The sequence below is a fragment of the Octopus sinensis genome, linkage group LG22 (genome assembly GCF_006345805.1).
Source record: "Octopus sinensis linkage group LG22, ASM634580v1, whole genome shotgun sequence".
Lineage (NCBI taxonomy): Eukaryota > Metazoa > Mollusca > Cephalopoda > Octopoda > Octopodidae > Octopus > Octopus sinensis.
Window position 1 is genome coordinate 21,214,734 of NC_043018.1, and position 18,234 is coordinate 21,232,967.

At 37.1% G+C, this 18,234-nt stretch overlaps 1 protein-coding gene across 12 annotated transcripts in view; it reads left to right on the forward strand.

Annotated features, from left to right (window-relative positions):
* Positions 1–17,403, forward strand: part of LOC115223172 (E3 ubiquitin-protein ligase UBR4) — a 197,368-nt gene extending 179,965 nt beyond the window's left edge. For 9 of the 12 annotated variants that reach the window (XM_036512184.1, XM_036512188.1, XM_036512191.1 and 6 more), the window contains 11 exons: positions 1,179–1,307; positions 8,478–8,567; positions 9,979–10,101; positions 10,695–10,828; positions 10,944–11,069; positions 11,617–11,811; positions 12,586–12,670; positions 12,797–12,936; positions 13,702–13,795; positions 14,749–14,926; positions 16,217–17,403. In XM_036512184.1, the coding sequence (XP_036368077.1) occupies positions 1,179–1,307; positions 8,478–8,567; positions 9,979–10,101; positions 10,695–10,828; positions 10,944–11,069; positions 11,617–11,811; positions 12,586–12,670; positions 12,797–12,936; positions 13,702–13,795; positions 14,749–14,926; positions 16,217–16,317 (1,395 nt within the window). In that variant the 3' untranslated portion in view covers positions 16,318–17,403. Of the gene's footprint in view, positions 1–1,178; positions 1,356–1,733; positions 2,370–8,477; positions 8,568–9,978; positions 10,102–10,694; positions 10,829–10,943; positions 11,070–11,616; positions 11,812–12,585; positions 12,671–12,796; positions 12,937–13,701; positions 13,796–14,748; positions 14,927–16,216 lie in introns of those variants that run through there. The other 3 variants (XM_036512187.1, XM_029793615.2, XM_036512192.1) reach the window with 2 other exon arrangements.
* The last annotated feature ends 831 nt before the right edge of the window (positions 17,404–18,234 follow it).

Genomic DNA, 18,234 nt, shown 5'->3' on the forward strand with positions numbered 1-18,234 from the left:
TCACTAACAATTCTGCCAGCTCGCTACCTTTGCTTCATGGAATGATGGGTTCAAATTTTGGCACAATGCCAGCAATTTTGAAGGAAGGGGAAAGTCAGTGACATTAACTGGCACTTTATTTTATTGACCCTAAAAAAAAAAATAAAAGGCAAGGTTGACCTTGGCATTATTTGAACACAGAACAGAGCTGGTAGGAATACTGTTAAGCGTTTTTGTCCAATGTGTTATCAATTGGACCAGCTTGCTATCTTAATCTTCATCATCATCATTTAGCATCCACTTTCCATGCTAGCATGGGTTGGACGGTTCAACTGGGGTCTGTGAAGCCAGAAGGCTTCATCAGGCCCAATTTGATCTGGCAATGTTTCTACAGCTGGATGCCCTTCCTAACGCCAACCACTCCGTGAGTGTAGTGGGTGCTTTTTATGTGCCACCCGCACAGGTGCCAGACAGAGCTGGCAAACAGCCACGGATGGATGGTGCTTTTTACGTGCCACCGGCACGGGGGCCAGGTGAGGCTGGCAACGGCCACGAACGGATGGTGCTTTTACATGTTAGAATAATATCATCAAATATGTCTTTTATGTTTGGCCAAGCTGTAGTAATCAGTAACTGGAACAAAGCAGAAGCGGATCGCCTGAAGGCAATTGGGATTCATTAAATAAACATCTAAAAACATTAGTTTGTGAGAATGAAAAACATACACTTGCGTCAGAAATTAATTAGCACTTCTCAAATTTCTACATTAAATAGGTTAAATCAATTAACCTATTAGCTGTTCAAAACGTCTTACGCGATGAGAAAACTTAGTATGGTGTGATTTCGGTCCTTGCGAGGCGCTACCTATATCTATTAAACAAAGGAAGATTTGTCTGCATCCGCACTCCAAGTTGTTGTTGCACTGCTATGTCAACATCATAAGGCTGTAGACTCTCAAACTGCTCTGCAAACAAAGTTACGTCATCGTTCTGCGCAACAGTGAACTCGCAACAAAGCAATAGTTCGAGATATGGCCACCAGGTGACAGCACATACCTTGAGTGAAGAGCAAATCAAGGGTGCTAATTAATTTCTGACGGTAGTGTAGATGTGGCTATATTGATAATGCTTTTGTAATCAATCCTTTACTGATGATCTTTTTTTTTTCCTCACTTTTCATGTCTTCTCTGCGTCTGGCAGTTATTAGTTGGAGAAGAGTGTATTCCAATTCTTCACAAGCTCGAACAGATTTCTTCAGATAAACACATAGGTACAATGGCAGAGAATTTACTGGAAGCTCTGAAGGAAAATGAACAGACGGCAGCTAAGGTACGTATAACACTTGCTAACGGGGATAGCATCGAATTTTATTGGATACTCTTTTACTCTCTTTTACTTGTTTAAGTCATTTGACTGTGGCCATGCTGGAGCACCGCCTTTAGTCGAGCAAATCGACCCCCGGGACTTATTCTTTGTAAGCCCAGTACTTATTCTATCGGTCTCTTTTGCCGAACCGCTAAGTGACGGGGACGTAAACACACCAGCATCGGTTGTCAAGCAATGCTAGGAGGACAAACACAGACACACACACATATATATATATACGACAGGCTTCTTTCAGTTTCCGTCTACCAAATCCACTCACAAGGCATTGGTCGGCCCGGGGCTATAACATTGCCCAAGATGCCACGCAGTGGGACTGAACCCAGAACCATGTGGTTGGTTAGCAAGCTACTTACCACACAGCCACTCCTGTTTGCATGGAATGTATTTATTGTATACTAAGTGAAGACCTATAGCTCTAATGCTTAGAGAGTTACACTCACACTCACAAGACCATGGTTTCGATTCTCAGATTGGGTGGGGTGTTTTGTTCTTGAGAAAAACGCATCATTTCATGTTGCTTGGGTCCACTCAGCTGTAAGCAAATTACTCCGAGATGGACCAGGATCCTGTTCAGGAGAAATGTTGTGATCTCAGTCACTTCTATGTCAGGGAAACTATGTAAATGGCCCCAATGAGTCCTTGGATTGGAAACTGTATTTAAGGGAATAATGTAGTTTCCTTAACTCTTTGGAGATGAAACCAGTTTTATATGGCATAAGAAGAATAATGAGAATGTTCTTGGAACTTTCAGTGGTAAATTATTCTTATTCTGTTGTCCATACTAAAGGTATTCTTGTATTATATAAGTGTGCATGTGCACTCAAGATATTCTTGTGCTTATGATGATGCTGTTTGTTCCACTTGAGAAACTTTTTTCAGGTGAAAGATAGAAATTAAAGTCAGGTGTGTTTTCTCCCCAAAGTTCTATCCTTTGCCAGCTTTTCAGCATAGTTGGAGCATTAAGGCCTGTAGGCAAATATACTGAATAAAAATTACGACTACAACGGCAAAAAATAAAAACAGATCTGTGATGGTCTGAATTGTTGAAGCTAAATTAATACAATTCATAAATTAGGTTCATCATCTCACTACATATGAACTTGTCTTGCATCATCATCATCAGTGTTTAATGTGTGCTTTCCATGCTAGCATGGGTTGGACGATTTGACTGAGGTCTGATGAACCAGATAGCTGCACCAGGTTCCAATCTTGATCTGGCAGAGTTTTTACAGCTGGATGCCCTTCTTAATGCCAAGAGTGTAATGGGTGCTTTTACGTGCCACTGGCACGAGGGGCAGTACTGGCAACGACCATGCTCAAATGGTGATTTTCATGTGCCTTGCATAAAATCTAATATATATATTGCTTGGAGCATTTTGGATATGAATGCAATGTTGAATAAGTAAATCCTACAGAATACTGCTTGTCTTCCAGCAAGTGAAGTTTGTCACTTGGTTTTAATTGAAGTTATTTCACCTGTAAGAAACTGAGTTTGGTCAGTTGAATGTTTATTGTGAAAGAGTGATTTGGAAAACCATAAGTGGGTTAATTAAGGCTTTGAGCAGTGAGTCAGAAAATGAAGACATTCTGTGAATTAATTCTGGTAAGATATAAGCAGAGCAGACTGAAGAATGTCAGGTGTTTTGGATGTTTTAGAATTAATCCTTTAGCATTTATATTATTCTCTCGTTATGTAATGCTTATTTATTCACATGGTTTTGAATTTATCATACATTATCTCATTACTTGAGAATTTTGATGATATGATTGCATATTTCTAGAATAACATTGTAAGGTAGGTGTGAGAAGCCAGATCTGGCTGGTTTGAACTTAAATAGGTATGCTGAAGATTTAAGCTGATTCTTCAGTGACGTGCATCTAAGGATTCTTCATTGATAACCTAACTCGTGACATTAAAATATTGAAACTAAATTGCATATTTCTAGAATAACATTGTAAGGTAGGTGTGAGAAGCCGGATCTGGCTGGTTTGAACTTAAATAGGTATGCTGAAGATTTAAGCTGATTCTTCATTGACGTGCATCTAAGGATTCTTCATTGATAACCTAACTCTTGACATTAAAATATTGAAACTAAATTGCATATTTCTAGAATAACATTGTAAGGTAGGTGTGAGAAGCCAGATCTGGCTGGTTTGAACTTAAATAGGTATGCTGAAGATTTAAGCTGATTCTTCATTGACGTGCATCTAAGGATTCTTCATTGATAACCTAACTCGTGACATTAAAATATTGAAACTAAATTGCATATTTCTAGAATAACATTGTAAGGTAGGTGTGAGAAGCCGGATCTGGCTGGTTTGAACTTAAATAGGTATGCTGAAGATTTAAGCTGATTCTTCATTGACGTGCATCTAAGGATTCTTCATTGATAACCTAACTCGTGACATTAAAATATTGAAACTAAATTGCATATTTCTAGAATAACATTGTAAGGTAGGTGTGAGAAGCCGGATCTGGCTGGTTTGAACTTAAATAGGTATGCTGAAGATTTAAGCTGATTCTTCATTGACGTGCATCTAAGGATTCTTCATTGATAACCTAACTCTTGACATTAAAATATTGAAACTAAATTGCATATTTCTAGAATAACATTGTAAGGTAGGTGTGAGAAGCCGGATCTGGCTGGTTTGAACTAAATAGGTATGCTGAAGATTTAAGCTGATTCTTCATGACGTGCATCTAAGGATTCTTCATTGATAACCTAACTCGTGACATTAAAATATTGAAACTAAATTGCATATTTCTAGAATAACATTGTAAGGTAGGTGTGAGAAGCCGGATCTGGCTGGTTTGAACTTAAATAGGTATGCTGAAGATTTAAGCTGATTCTTCATTGACGTGCATCTAAGGATTCTTCATTGATAACCTAACTCTTGACATTAAAATATTGAAACTAAATTGCATATTTCTAGAATAACATTGTAAGGTAGGTGTGAGAAGCCAGATCTGGCTGGTTTGAACTTAAATAGGTATGCTGAAGATTTAAGCTGATTCTTCATTGACGTGCATCTAAGGATTCTTCATTGATAACCTAACTCGTGACATTAAAATATTGAAACTAAATTGCATATTTCTAGAATAACATTGTAAGGTAGGTGTGAGAAGCCGATCTGGCTGGTTTGAACTTAAATAGGTATGCTGAAGATTTAAGCTGATTCTTCAGTGACGTGCATCTAAGGATTCTTCATTGATAACCTAACTCTGACATTAAAATGTTGAAACTAAATTGCATTTTCTAGAATAACATTGTAAGGTAGGTGTGAGAAGCAGATCTGGCTGGTTTGAACTTAAATAGGTATGCTGAAGATTAAGCTGATTCTTCAGTGACGTGCATCTAAGGATTCTTCATTGATAACCTAACTCTTGACATTAAAATGTTGAAACTAAATTGCATATTTCTAGAATAACATTGTAAGGTAGGTGTGAGAAGCCAGATCTGGCTGGTTTGAACTTAAATAGGTATGCTGAAGATTTAAGCTGATTCTTCAGTGACGTGCATCTAAGGATTCTTCATTGATAACCTAACTCTTGACATTAAAATGTTGAAACTAAATTGCATATTTCTAGAATAACATTGTAAGGTAGGTGTGAGAAGCCAGATCTGGCTGGTTTGAACTTAAATAGGTATGCTGAAGATTTAAGCTGATTCTTCAGTGACGTGCATCTAAGGATTCTTCATTGATAACCTAACTCTTGACATTAAAATGTTGAAACTAAATTGCATATTTCTAGAATAACATTGTAAGGTAGGTGTGAGAAGCCGGATCTGGCTGGTTTGAACTTAAATAGGTATGCTGAAGATTTAAGCTGATTCTTCAGTGACGTGCATCTAAGGATCTTCATTGATAACCTAACTCTTGACATTAAAATGTTGAAACTAAATTGCATATTTCTAGAATAACATTGTAAGGTAGGTGTGAGAAGCCGAATCTGGCTGGTTTGAACTTAAATAGGTATGCTGAAGATTTAAGCTGATTCTTCAGTGACGTGCATCTAAGGATTCTTCATTGATAACCTAACTCTTGACATTAAAATGTTGAAACTAAATTGCATATTTCTAGAATAACATTGTAAGGTAGGTGTGAGAAGCAGATCTGGCTGGTTTGAACTTAAATAGGTATGCTGAAGATTTAAGCTGATTCTTCAGTGACGTGCATCTAAGGATTCTTCATTGATAACCTAACTCTTGACATTAAAATGTTGAAACTAAATTGCATATTCTAGAATAACATTGTAAGGTAGGGTGAGAAGCCAGATCTGGCTGGTTTGAACTTAAATAGGTATGCTGAAGATTTAAGCTGATTCTTCAGTGACGTGCATCTAAGGATTCTTCATTGATAACCTAACTCTTGACATTAAAATGTTGAAACTAAATTGCATATTTCTAGAATAACATTGTAAGGTAGGTGTGAGAAGCCAGATCTGGCTGGTTTGAACTTAAATAGGTATGCTGAAGATTAAGCTGATTCTTCAGTGACGTGCATCTAAGGATTCTTCATTGATAACCTAACTCTTGACATTAAAATGTTGAAACTAAATGCATATTTCTAGAATAACATGTAAGGTAGGTGTGAGAAGCCAGATCTGGCTGGTTTGAACTTAAATAGGTATGCTGAAGATTTAAGCTGATTCTTCAGTGACGTGCATAAGGATTCTTCATTGATAACCTAACTCTTGACATTAAAATGTGTTGAAACTAAATTGCATATTTCTAGAATAACATTGTAAGGTAGGTGTGAGAAGCAGATCTGGCTGGTTTGAACTTAAATAGGTATGCTGAAGATTTAAGCTGATTCTTCAGTGACGTGCATCTAAGGATTCTTCATTGATAACTAACTCTTGACATTAAAATGTTGAAACTAAATTGCATATTTCTAGAATAACATTGGTAAGGTAGGTGTGAGAAGCCGGATCTGGCTGGTTTGAACTTAAATAGGTATGCTGAAGATTTAAGCTGATTCTTCAGTGACGTGCATCTAAGGATTCTTCATTGATAACCTAACTCTTGACATTAAAATGTTGAAACTAAATTGCATATTTCTAGAATAACATTGTAAGGTAGGTGTGAGAAGCCGGATCTGGCTGGTTTGAACTTAAATAGGTATGCTGAAGATTTAAGCTGATTCTTCAGTGACGTGCATCTAAGGATTCTTCATTGATAACCTAACTCTTGACATTAAAATGTTGAAACTAAATTGCATATTTCTAGAATAACATGTAAGGTAGGTGTGAGAAGCCAGATCTGGCTGGTTTGAACTTAAATAGGTATGCTGAAGATTTAAGCTGATTCTTCAGTGACGTGCATCTAAGGATTCTTCATTGATAACCTAACTCTTGACATTAAAATGTTGAAACTAAATTGCATATTTCTAGAATAACATTGTAAGGTAGGTGTGAGAAGCCGGATCTGGCTGGTTTGAACTTAAATAGGTATGCTGAAGATTTAAGCTGATTCTTCAGTGACGTGCATCTAAGGATTCTTCATTGATAACCTAACTCTTGACATTAAAATGTTGAAACTAAATTGCATATTTCTAGAATAACATTGTAAGGTAGGTGTGAGAAGCCAGATCTGGCTGGTTTGAACTTAAATAGGTATGCTGAAGATTTAAGCTGATTCTTCAGTGACGTGCATCTAAGGATTCTTCATTGATAACCTAACTCGTGACATTAAAATATTGAAACTAAATTGCATATTTCTAGAATAACATTGTAAGGTAGGTGTGAGAAGCCGGATCTGGCTGGTTTGAACTTAAATAGGTATGCTGAAGATTTAAGCTGATTCTTCAGTGACGTGCATCTAAGGATTCTTCGTTGATAACCTAACTCTTGACATTAAAATATTGAAACTAAATTGCATATTTCTAGAATAACATTGTAAGGTAGGTGTGAGAAGCCAGATCTGGCTGGTTTGAACTTAAATAGGTATGCTGAAGATTTAAGCTGATTCTTCATTGACGTGCATCTAAGGATTCTTCATTGATAACCTAACTTGTGACATTAAAATATTGAAACTAAATTGCATATTTCTAGAATAACATTGTAGGTAGGTGTGAGAAGCCGATCTGGCTGGTTTGAACTTAAATAGGTATGATTGATCCTTAGATTTTCAGCATGATTCTTCATTGATTTTAACTCTATCATATTCTCTTGATTGATAACCTGTCTGTGTGACATTAAAATATGAACTGAAACTCTTTAAATTGCATCTAATACATCCTCTGGAATCGTTTGAAACAAACATTGTAAGCTAGTGTTGAGAGAATACCAGATCTGGAGTGGTTTGAACTTAAATAGGTATGCTGAAGATTTAAGCTGATTCTTCATTGACGTGCATCTAAGGATTCTTCGTTGATAACCTAACTCTTGACATTAAAATATTGAAACTAAATTGCATATTTCTAGAATAACATTGTAAGGTAGGTGTGAGAAGCCGGATCTGCTGGTTTGAACTTAAATAGGTATGCTGAAGATTTAAGCTGATTCTTCAGTGACGTGCATCTAAGGATTCTTCGTTGATAACCTAACTCTTGACATTAAAATATTGAAACTAAATTGCATATTTCTAGAATAACATTGTAAGGTAGGTGTGAGAAGCCGGATCTGGCTGGTTTGAACTTAAATAGGTATGCTGAGATTTAAAGCTGATTCTTCATTGACGTGCATCTAAGGATTCTTCGTTGATAACCTAACTCTTGACATTAAAATTGAAACTAAATTGCATATTTCTAGAATAACATTGTAAGGTAGGTGTGAGAAGCCGGATCTGGCTGGTTTGAACTTAAATAGGTATGCTGAAGATTTAAGCTGATTCTTCATTGACGTGCATCTAAGGATTCTTCGTTGATAACCTAACTCGTGACATTAAAATATTGAAACTAAATTGCATATTTCTAGAATAACATTGTAAGGTAGGTGTGAGAAGCCGGATCTGGCTGGTTTGAACTTAAATAGGTATGCTGAAGATTTAAGCTGAGTCTTCATTGACGTGCATCTAAGGATTCTTCATTGATAACCTGACTCGTGACATTAAAATATTGAAACTAAATTTGGATATGAACGTCATCTTTTTTTCATTTGTTTCTCTTCAGATAATTGATGTACGGAAACAAACAAAAGCAGAAAAGAAACGACTAGCAATGGCTGTTCGGATGAAACAACTTGGTGCTTTGGGCATGACGGTGAGTATGAGAGTCCTGAAGACTTGATGGAATCAACGTTGACACCAGTACATGCGTCTCCTCTACCCTTGTATAGTCTTTTATTTGATTAGTGTCAGTCATTGGGGTGCGGTTATATTGGGGGAGTTCCTTGAAGAGTTCAGTTACTTGTTTCAATCCCAGTTTTGATTTTGGTCGGGTGTAGACAGGGTGGCCCAAAAGTAGGCTTACGGTTATTTAACTATCCCTTTCACATTCATATATTAACAGTTTAGATCTTAATTATATAAAAAAATATGAAACCATTATCCAGCAAGATGGAGCACCTCCACATTATGCGTTGACAGTAAGAGACTACCTTAACCAAGCCTTTCCACAGCATTGGTTTGGAAGACGGGGCAGCATCGAATGGCTGGCCACCATGTTTACCTGACCTGACACCAACGGAGTTCTTTTTTTTTTGGAGTGTTGTAAAGAACAAGGTTTACGAGAAGAATCCCCAAAACAGTAAATGACTTAAAAGATTACATTTTTGATGCATTCACTGGAATTGAGGGAGATTGGAATTTGTGCTGCACTGTGTGTCGGTGTGTTCTGAAGAGGTTTGAAGAATGTTGCAATATCAAAGGAGGACATTTTGAGAATCTGAGAGATTAAGAATTGTCTGCTTAAGATGTGTATAAACACAAGAGGAGTGTAAGGATATTGACTGGTACAGTTAAAGGTGATAGGCAATTTGATGTCTATACCAGCAGCATTAGTTGTGGAAGACTGAAAGAGCCACAGCCTGGGCTGTTCCCCTGCAAGAGAGTAACTTCTGTGATTCTACCAACTACCAATCTATTGACTTGACTTCCATCGTCTCAAAGATGCTGGAAATAGTTAGTAGCGATCACATTTTTTCATCACCTTCCATCTCTCTTCAGTGGTCACTTTTCTAACCACTGATAAGCCAGATCTAATGGGGGTTTGCTTTTTTATATCAATCACCAGCTGTGGGACTTCATTAATGAGAACTTCAGCAAAAGTAATTTTATTACATTTGACATCAGCAAAACCTTCAGTTGTGCCTGACATGAGTAGCTCTGAGCAAAGTTGCCCATTTATGGTCCCATGTTTGTCTCTCAGTTCTGGAATCGGAAGCTTCCTCTCATATTGTGCCATTACAGCTAATGCAGGTAGGCCTCCTTCTAACCCACACTTTATCAACTAGGTACTCCAAAGTTTGGTAATATCTTTGGCAGTCTTCCATCTGTGCATTAGCAACTTATTTGTTGTCACTTCTCACAACACAAATTCCCTGTTTAACTTTCAGCATGAAGTATCATTCATATATAGCTTGAGCACTTTTTCCTCTTTTCAGCCAATATCATGGATGCAATTACCATAAGGAAACCAATACTAATCAGTTGTGCTTCGTTATATTTTTCAGACAAATGAAAAGGGCCAAGTAACTGTCAAAAGTTCTGTTCTCAAACAAATGGAAGAATTAAAGGAAGAAATAGGTCTTACTTGTTGTATTTGTCGAGAAGGTTATAAATATCAACCACAGAAGGTTAGTGTGTTTTGTTCTCTTTTAACAACTGTTTAATTATTTGCCTTATGATAACGAGTGAAAATACCCAACTAGATGATAATATGAGCTTGTGTTTTTTTCCTTAACGAAAGCATTTTGAAATTATCACATTTTGTCTTTATAATTATATAGATGCAGGTCTTCAGTATCTGCTTTGGCAAGGTTTCTAAGGCTGGATGCCCTTCCTAACACCAATCACTTTACAGAGTGCACAGGGTGCTTTTATATGGCACCAGCACTAGTTATGCTGCCAAGTATCTCACAAGACGTGACAGTAGGGGTGGGGATGGGTGCAGTACCAGGTTTTGAGTTGTTAAAGTATGGTAGAGGGACAGAAACTGGTGTTTTGCTGTAGAAGAGATACCTGGCCATCCCAACAGAAAAAAGATAGTGGAGATGAGGTATCAGGGCATGCCATCTAGGTACAAAATGGTGAATAAAAAAAAAAAGAGTAGATGCAAGAATTGAGGATGGGTGGGTGGGTACTTATGGGTACATATTATTATATTACTTATTATGATTTATAAAGTTTATTTTAATATAATTCATTTTTTTCTCCCTGTTGTGAATAGGTCTTAGGTATTTATACATTTACTAAACGAGCCAACCTTGACAACTATGAGAATAAGACAAGGAAGTCACAAGGCTACAGTACAGTATCCCACTTTAATGTCGTGCATGTTGACTGTCACACGGCTGCTGTCAGGTTTGTCATTTCTCGTTTTCATTCTGTTATTATTTTGACATTTTCCTTGGTGTGTGTTGCCTTCATTTGTTTCTAAATAAATATCTGATCCCGTCTGTTGTTTGTTATTGATTAGACATGCAAGAGGTCGAGAGGAATGGGAAAGTGCTGCTTTACAAAACGCAAACACTAAGTGCAATGGTTTATTACCTCTGTGGGGCCCGCAAGTCCAGGAGTCAGTGTTTGCCACTTGTCTTGCCAGGTAAGTCATTTTCAACACTTAACAGTCGACAAATTTATATTAAAAACCAAAGCTTTTTGAAAGACCTCATGTTTTCTTCATAGTTGTCAGGCAGAAAACACCTTAGAGCAGATCAGATGTAAACTATACCTTTACTTTAGCGGAGGTGGAGGTGATAAATTTATTCAGTCTTGTTAATTTTGCAAAATTAAACTTCAGGTATTCTTTATAAAATGTTTGTGTGTGCATCTGTGTATTTATGTATATGTGTAGGTATATACACAGATATCACTAAAGCAGTAGATACCATCATTTTGGAAAAATTCCTAGAAGCAAAACCTTGTCATTTGATACATTTAAATACTTAATCTAGTGTGTAGTAGACATGCCTTGTATGTAACACAGTAGCAAGACTGAAGCACCGACTAATGTCTGCACTGATAAAATGATATGAAGAGAGCTATCTATTTATTTTTGAGATGTGTATGTATGTATGTATATATATATATATATATATATATATATATATATATATATATATATATGAACTTGATTTTTTCTTCTTCAGGCATAATGCTTACTTACAAGAATGTACTGGTGTCCGGGATCCAAGCTATCCGTACACCATACAAGATATAAAGTTGTTACTGTTAAGGTTTTCTCATGAAAAGTCTTTCAGTGAAGACAGTGGAGGAGGTGGTCGCCAAAGTAATATGCACCTTGTACCGTACTTAATGCACATGGCATTATATGTCATAAACACGTGAGTATCTCTTTGTCTCTCTCTCACTTATCCACCTTACATACAACTCTCTTTTTCTATTAAAAAAAAAAAATCTTAGTTTAACCTTAAAATCTTTAGAATTTTTGTATTTCTATTTCCAATCCTTTTTCTCCCTAGTGTACAGAAAGAGTTTAACAATTATATCTGCTCAAAGATTTGTGCCAATATAGTGTAGTTTGGCCCTGAATATGAACTTTCAACTCCTCCTGTCTTAGTTTTTACAATAAATGCATTTGGGTCATGTTATTGGCTTTAATCTAAAAAGAATTTGTAATTAACATATTTTATCAAAATAAACATATTCAAAATACAATATCCTCACAGACCATTTTCTAAAATCGTCATCGATTCTAAGGGGTGTCAATGTGGAAGGAGAAGTGGCTAAAGCGGGTCAATGTTTGAAAACATTTGGCGACCCTTGATTTACATCTGACAATCACTTACACGTGATGCCAAGGCACATGTGTGCACATACACACAAAATGAGCTCCTTTCAGTTTCCGTCTACCAAACCCACTTGCAAAGCTTTGATCAGCCTGGGGCTAAAGTAGAAGACACTTGCTCAGAGTGCCATGCAGTAGGACTGAACCCGGAACCATATGGTTGGAGAGCAAACTTCTTACCACACAGCCACACCTGCACTTAATCAGAAAAAAAAAAACGTAATTGACCAACTTTAATCTAGTTCAAAATTATTTTTATGAATTGTTTACAGAATGAAGCATACAACGAATGCAATTGTTTCTATTTCAGAACTCGGTCCGTTCCTCGAGAAGAAAAGAATCTTAGTAACTTTTTGGAAATGCCTAAAGAGAAATGGGTAGAAAACTGTTTTGAGGTAAAGAGAAACAATAGGATTTTAATAAAAACTTTGAGCTTTTTCCACAATCCTGTCTTACTTGGCTTTGTATATTAAAAGGGAAGTGGTTGGTGTCTAATTTCAATTTTTAATTTTGTTCAACAGGCAGAAGGTCCGTTGTATTGGTCAGTGATGGCTGTTCATATTTTATCACCTCAAAAGTGGAGAGATCACCGAGTTAGTCTGATTGAGCGACTCTTTATCCTTGCACATGCGAGAAATGTTTGCTCGACTGGAGCGAAAGCGTAAGTCATCTTTCTTTTTTTATCTTTTACTTGTGTTACTCACCACCAAACTGCACCCATACTGGAGCACCGCCTTGAAGGGTTTTAAATGAAGAAGCCAACGACAGTACTTTTCATTTTAAGTCTGGTATTCATTCTGTTGGTCCGGTTTGCCAAATTGCTAAGTTACTGGGATGTAAACAAACCAGTACCGGTTGTCAAGTGGTGGCGGAGGACAGACTCACATGCACGTGCGCACATGCACACTGGTCTTCTTCCAGTTACCATCTGCCAGATCCATTTGCAAGGCTTTGGTCTGCCTAGGGCTATAGTCTGATAGAAGGCATTTGCCCAAGGTGCCGTACAGTGGGACTGAACCTGGAACCATATGGTTGGGAAGCAAGTTTCTTACCCACACATTCACATCTGCACTCAAGTTGGTGATTCCTTGTTTATTTCATGTAAAAGACTGAAAAAAAAAAAAGTATTGAAAATGAATCCAATTAAATAAGGAGGTGGGGAACTTCTAACTCTGAAAATTCCTCTGAGAATTTTAAGCTCAAAGTTGCCAAATGTCAGTGCATTATTGCTACTGTTTCATCAGAAAGTAGGAACCTAATCCAAATGTGATAATCCTAATCTTGTTATATTCTTGAGCATTTTCAAACATATCTCTCTTATAAAGTTTAATGTAAAATTTGTTTATTGCTTGATATCCTTCTGTGATATTTTTGTGATCTACTTTACAATGAGAAGTAATATTGTTTTATCATATCTTATTTACAGATTACCAGATCGTACACTGAAAGATCTTTCCGTATATAAACCTGCCTTTGTATTTTTTGGTCTCTTATCCGGGTTATATGACAAAATCTTTAAGGTGAGTTACTTATTTCTTTTGCAATTTAAAACATAGTCACAATATTTAAATTGTTTGTGGAAAAGTTGTGCATAAAAAGCACTGGTGCTGGACCCACATAAAAAGCATCCATGCTGATGCCACAGGAAAAGCACCTGTGCTGGTGGCACGTAAAGGGTGCCGGTGACACGTAAAGGGCTCCTGTGCCAGTGACACGTAAAGGGCTCCTGTGCCAGTGACATGTGAAGGTCTCTTGTGCTGGTGACACGAAAAAGGGCACCCATGCTGGTGACACGAAAAAGGGCACCCATGCCGGTGACATGTAAAGGGCACGTAAAGAGCTCCCACTACATTCTATAAAGTGGTTGGCATTAGGAAGGGCATCCAGCCATAGAAACCATGCCAAAACAAACAATTGCATCCTAATGCAACTCTCTGGCTGGTCAGCTTCTATCAAACCATCCAACGCATGCCAGCATGGAAAATGGATGTTAAATAATGATGATGAAATCAGTGTTCCTTGTCCAGACTGACGGAGATATTCAGGCATCTGCTCCAAGTGAATTTAGGTTTCCAACAGCTTCTACAGGTGACATATCAACCCTATTGTTTACCTCCTCCAACATACAACAAGGCCACCACTACCAATTCTCCCCCCCCCCGTCTAAAAGTAACATGACAAATGGTAGATTTATTCACCTTGCAAGAGTCTAGAAGTCTTAAGATCTCCTTATTTTTTCTTGTACATCAGTTTTTGTCTTGGCATCATTTGGAGGTTGTAAAGGAGCATCGTTATCATACAAATATGATGGTGTTAGTTTCCAGTCTTCTGTGCAAGCCATTGTCTAGCCATGACCTCTCCTTCTCACAGGCATACACACACAGGCACACAAGCACACAGATATGCAATGGGTTACTTTATTACTTTCACGTATATCCTGATGGATTTTTTTCTTGGTAATATTAAAGCTTAGATTTGTTTTGAATTTCAGAAAGTAACAGTAGGGAATGATGGTTCCTGGAGCTCAGCAATTGCAGAACACATCAGGCACAATGATAAATCTCTTCTTGAAACTTGTGATCGATTAGTTGCTAGTTATGAACAAGAAATGTTGCCCTGTGAATCTATCATGGAATTCTTTGATGTATTTGGTAAGAGAGTTCTATATTTTTTTCATTTCCATTACTTGATCATTTCCTTTCACTTTTTTATAGGTCAGGTAATCTGATATATATATATATATCGTAAAAAGCACCCACTACACTCACGGAGTGGTTGGCGTTAGGAAGGGCATCCAGCTGTAGAAACATTGCCAGATAAGACTGGAGCCTGGTGCAGCCTTCTGGCTTCCCAGATCCCCGGTCGAACCGTCCAACCCATGCTAGCATGGAGAACGGACGTTAAACGATGATGATGATGATATATGGGATGAGGTGGTGAAGCATGACCTTCGAACATTGGGCCTCACAGAGGCAATGACAAAAGACCGAGACCTCTGGAGGTATGCTGTGACTGAGAAGCCCCTGGCAAATAAAGTGAGTTCACGGCTGCAACCTACACCAGTGTCACATAACCAGCCCACTCAAAAGTACCTTGGATTGTAGGGTAACATGCTGTGTTTGAGGAGACCTATTGAGTCAAGTACATCAACGTCAACAGCAATATCGAAATCAAATCAAATGGAAATTGTAGTTGTGACCCCCATGTCGGTAGCATGTGAAAAGCACCATCCAAACGTGGCCGATGCCAGTGCCGCTTTGACTGGCTTCTGTGCCGGTGGCATGTAAAAAGTACCATCCGATCGTGGTCGATGCCAGCTCCTCTGGCCCCTGTGCCGGTAGCACATAAAAAGCACCCACTACACTCTCAGAGTGGTTGGCATTAGGAAGGGTATCCAGCTGTAAAAACTCTGCCATATCAGATTGGGCCCTGGTACAGCCTCCTAGCTTCCCAGACCCCAGTCGAACCATCCAACCCATACCAGCATGGAAAACAGGCATTAAACGATGATATGCATGTATGATATATATGTATATATGGTATATATGTATGATAATATATATATATATATATATATGTATGTATTTATGTATGTATGATGATATATGCATGCATGTATGTATGTATGTATGATGATGTGTATATATATATATATTATACATAATTAGGATAAAGTCATTATTTAATGCTTTATCAGTGGCCAGCATACTAATAGTACCATAATGGTTAATTTATATTGAAGTATAATTATAATAAGGGCCATGAAAAATGATGATGCCTGTCTGCTAGAAAGAGACCCCAAATGGTCTATAAAGCTTGTGGTGATGGAGCAATAATTTAAGTGGGTCTCTTTTGCCCTTATAATAATTTTGTAATTTTACTTATATATTTATTCCTTGTAATTCTATAATAAACTCACTCAATTTTAATTGTCTTTGCAGGTCTCTTAGAAGATGTTCCCAATCCTGAACAGTTCTTCACGAATCTTTTATCTTCTTTTACTACACCTTCTACTAACAGATCTTCAGCAACATCCCACTAAATGTTTCTTCTGCCTCTTTTTCTTTGGGGGGGAAAAAGATTTGGTGATCACTTCTGGCAACTTTCACACATTGCCTACTTGTACAATAAAACAGTACTATAACAGTAATTTCTATGTTTAAATTATGTTGTTTCTCTCGCATGTTTCCGACTAAGTATTAATGATTCCATCTGTAAGGTAATGTTACTCTTCCCTGTAAAGTTGATGATAGCTTTATGATCTTGGCTGTGACCACTTGGAGCAAGTTTCTCACTAATCAACTAAATTAACTTATTACTTATATTTTGTATCAACTAAGTTGCAGGTGTACTTTTTTTTTTGCAAGTTTTGTTGCAATAATTACGTAAGTAATATAATAATGATATATGATAATATATATAAATGTTAAGTTTTTTTCTGAGGGGAAATTATGCTTTGTTTACTATTATGTTAGTTAAGGCTGCAAATACCTTCAGAAAATGAAGCATTTAATTTGACACCTTCTCAGTGAAAATATGTTAAACCAGTTTTTAAAACTAAGATAGCTGACAGGATAATCCTAGGAATAAGATTATATATGCTGAAGTATTAGTTCTATTTTGATTAAACATTGGAATTCTGGAATTCAGAGAATAAGACTAAGTCTTCAGTTTCTTCTGGTTTTAATTTTTATTGAAGACATTGTGTTTTAATTATCTTGGATTAAAATAATTTATTAAAACAAATATTTTCTCCAACCAATTGTTTTGTCAAGAAGAAAGTCCCTGTTCTATTTAGGTCTTTCCGACAAGTTTTGTTTTGTAATTTATTTGAAAGAACATGTAACATTGCTGCTATTAAGTGATTTTATTTTTTGACTCAGTCAGTGGACATTTTGCCAGAACTGTTTCTTGAGGATGCATGTTGCTTTTTTTTTTCATTACTATTATTATTATTGATGCCTAATGTTTCTACAAAAAAAAAGAAAAATGAAAAACCAAAACATTCTTCATCAGTTTGGATTAAATGTTCCTGTCGTCAAACCAATGGGGCTTCTTTATCCGAAATTAATTTCAGAATGAAGCACTAAAATATTTTTGCTTGATTATTAAAACATATTAAAATATATTCTATTGTTGTGTTTACAAAATTGAGTGGGTTTTTTTAAAAGAAAAAAAAAAAAAAGAAATGAAAAAGAAAAACAACAAAGATTTCTGATGAGTTTTTAGTAAATATTTTCAAAATTAATTACAGTCTGTTTAATTAATCTCTTATGTTAGTTAGTTAGTTAGTTAGTTAGTTAATTTGGCTCAAAAGCAAATAGCAAGGCCATGTAGGGGGACATGGAGTTAAGTACAGGGTGGTGTTCATGTAAAGAGTTCAGGCCACTTGAGGTCAAGGGAAGCTTTGAACAAAGCGGTCGTCGGCATCTTCACCATCTCGTCTGGCAGCTTGTTCCACGGATCCGCAACCCGGACGGAGAAAGCTCCTCTCCTTCGATTGAGATGAAATCGTCGCAGATAGAGCTTTTCGGAGTGACCCTGCAGCCGACGCTCTGGAGTAGGAGTGAAGAACAGCTCTTTCGAGAGGTTACACTTTCCGCTTATGATGTTGTGGGCGAGAATGAGATCACCACGGAGATCACCACTTTGTCGGATCTATGTTGGGTGGTTAACCTGTAACCTAATTTACCTTGAATTAAAGTTTGTTCCCAAGAACATAAGGAACAGTCCTTCTATGACGATGGCTAAGTCACTCTGTAGTTCATGCTCTGAGAATCTTATCGTCATCATTGTTGTTGGCATTTGAACATCTATTCTTCCATTTTTCCGTGCTTGCAGGGGTCGGACAGAATTTCCTGAGGCAGATTTTTTTTCTGTTGCCAGATGCCCTTTCTGTTATCTGTTTCCAAGTTAGATAATATTACCCCATGGCCAGACATGGCTTCTGTGGAAGATT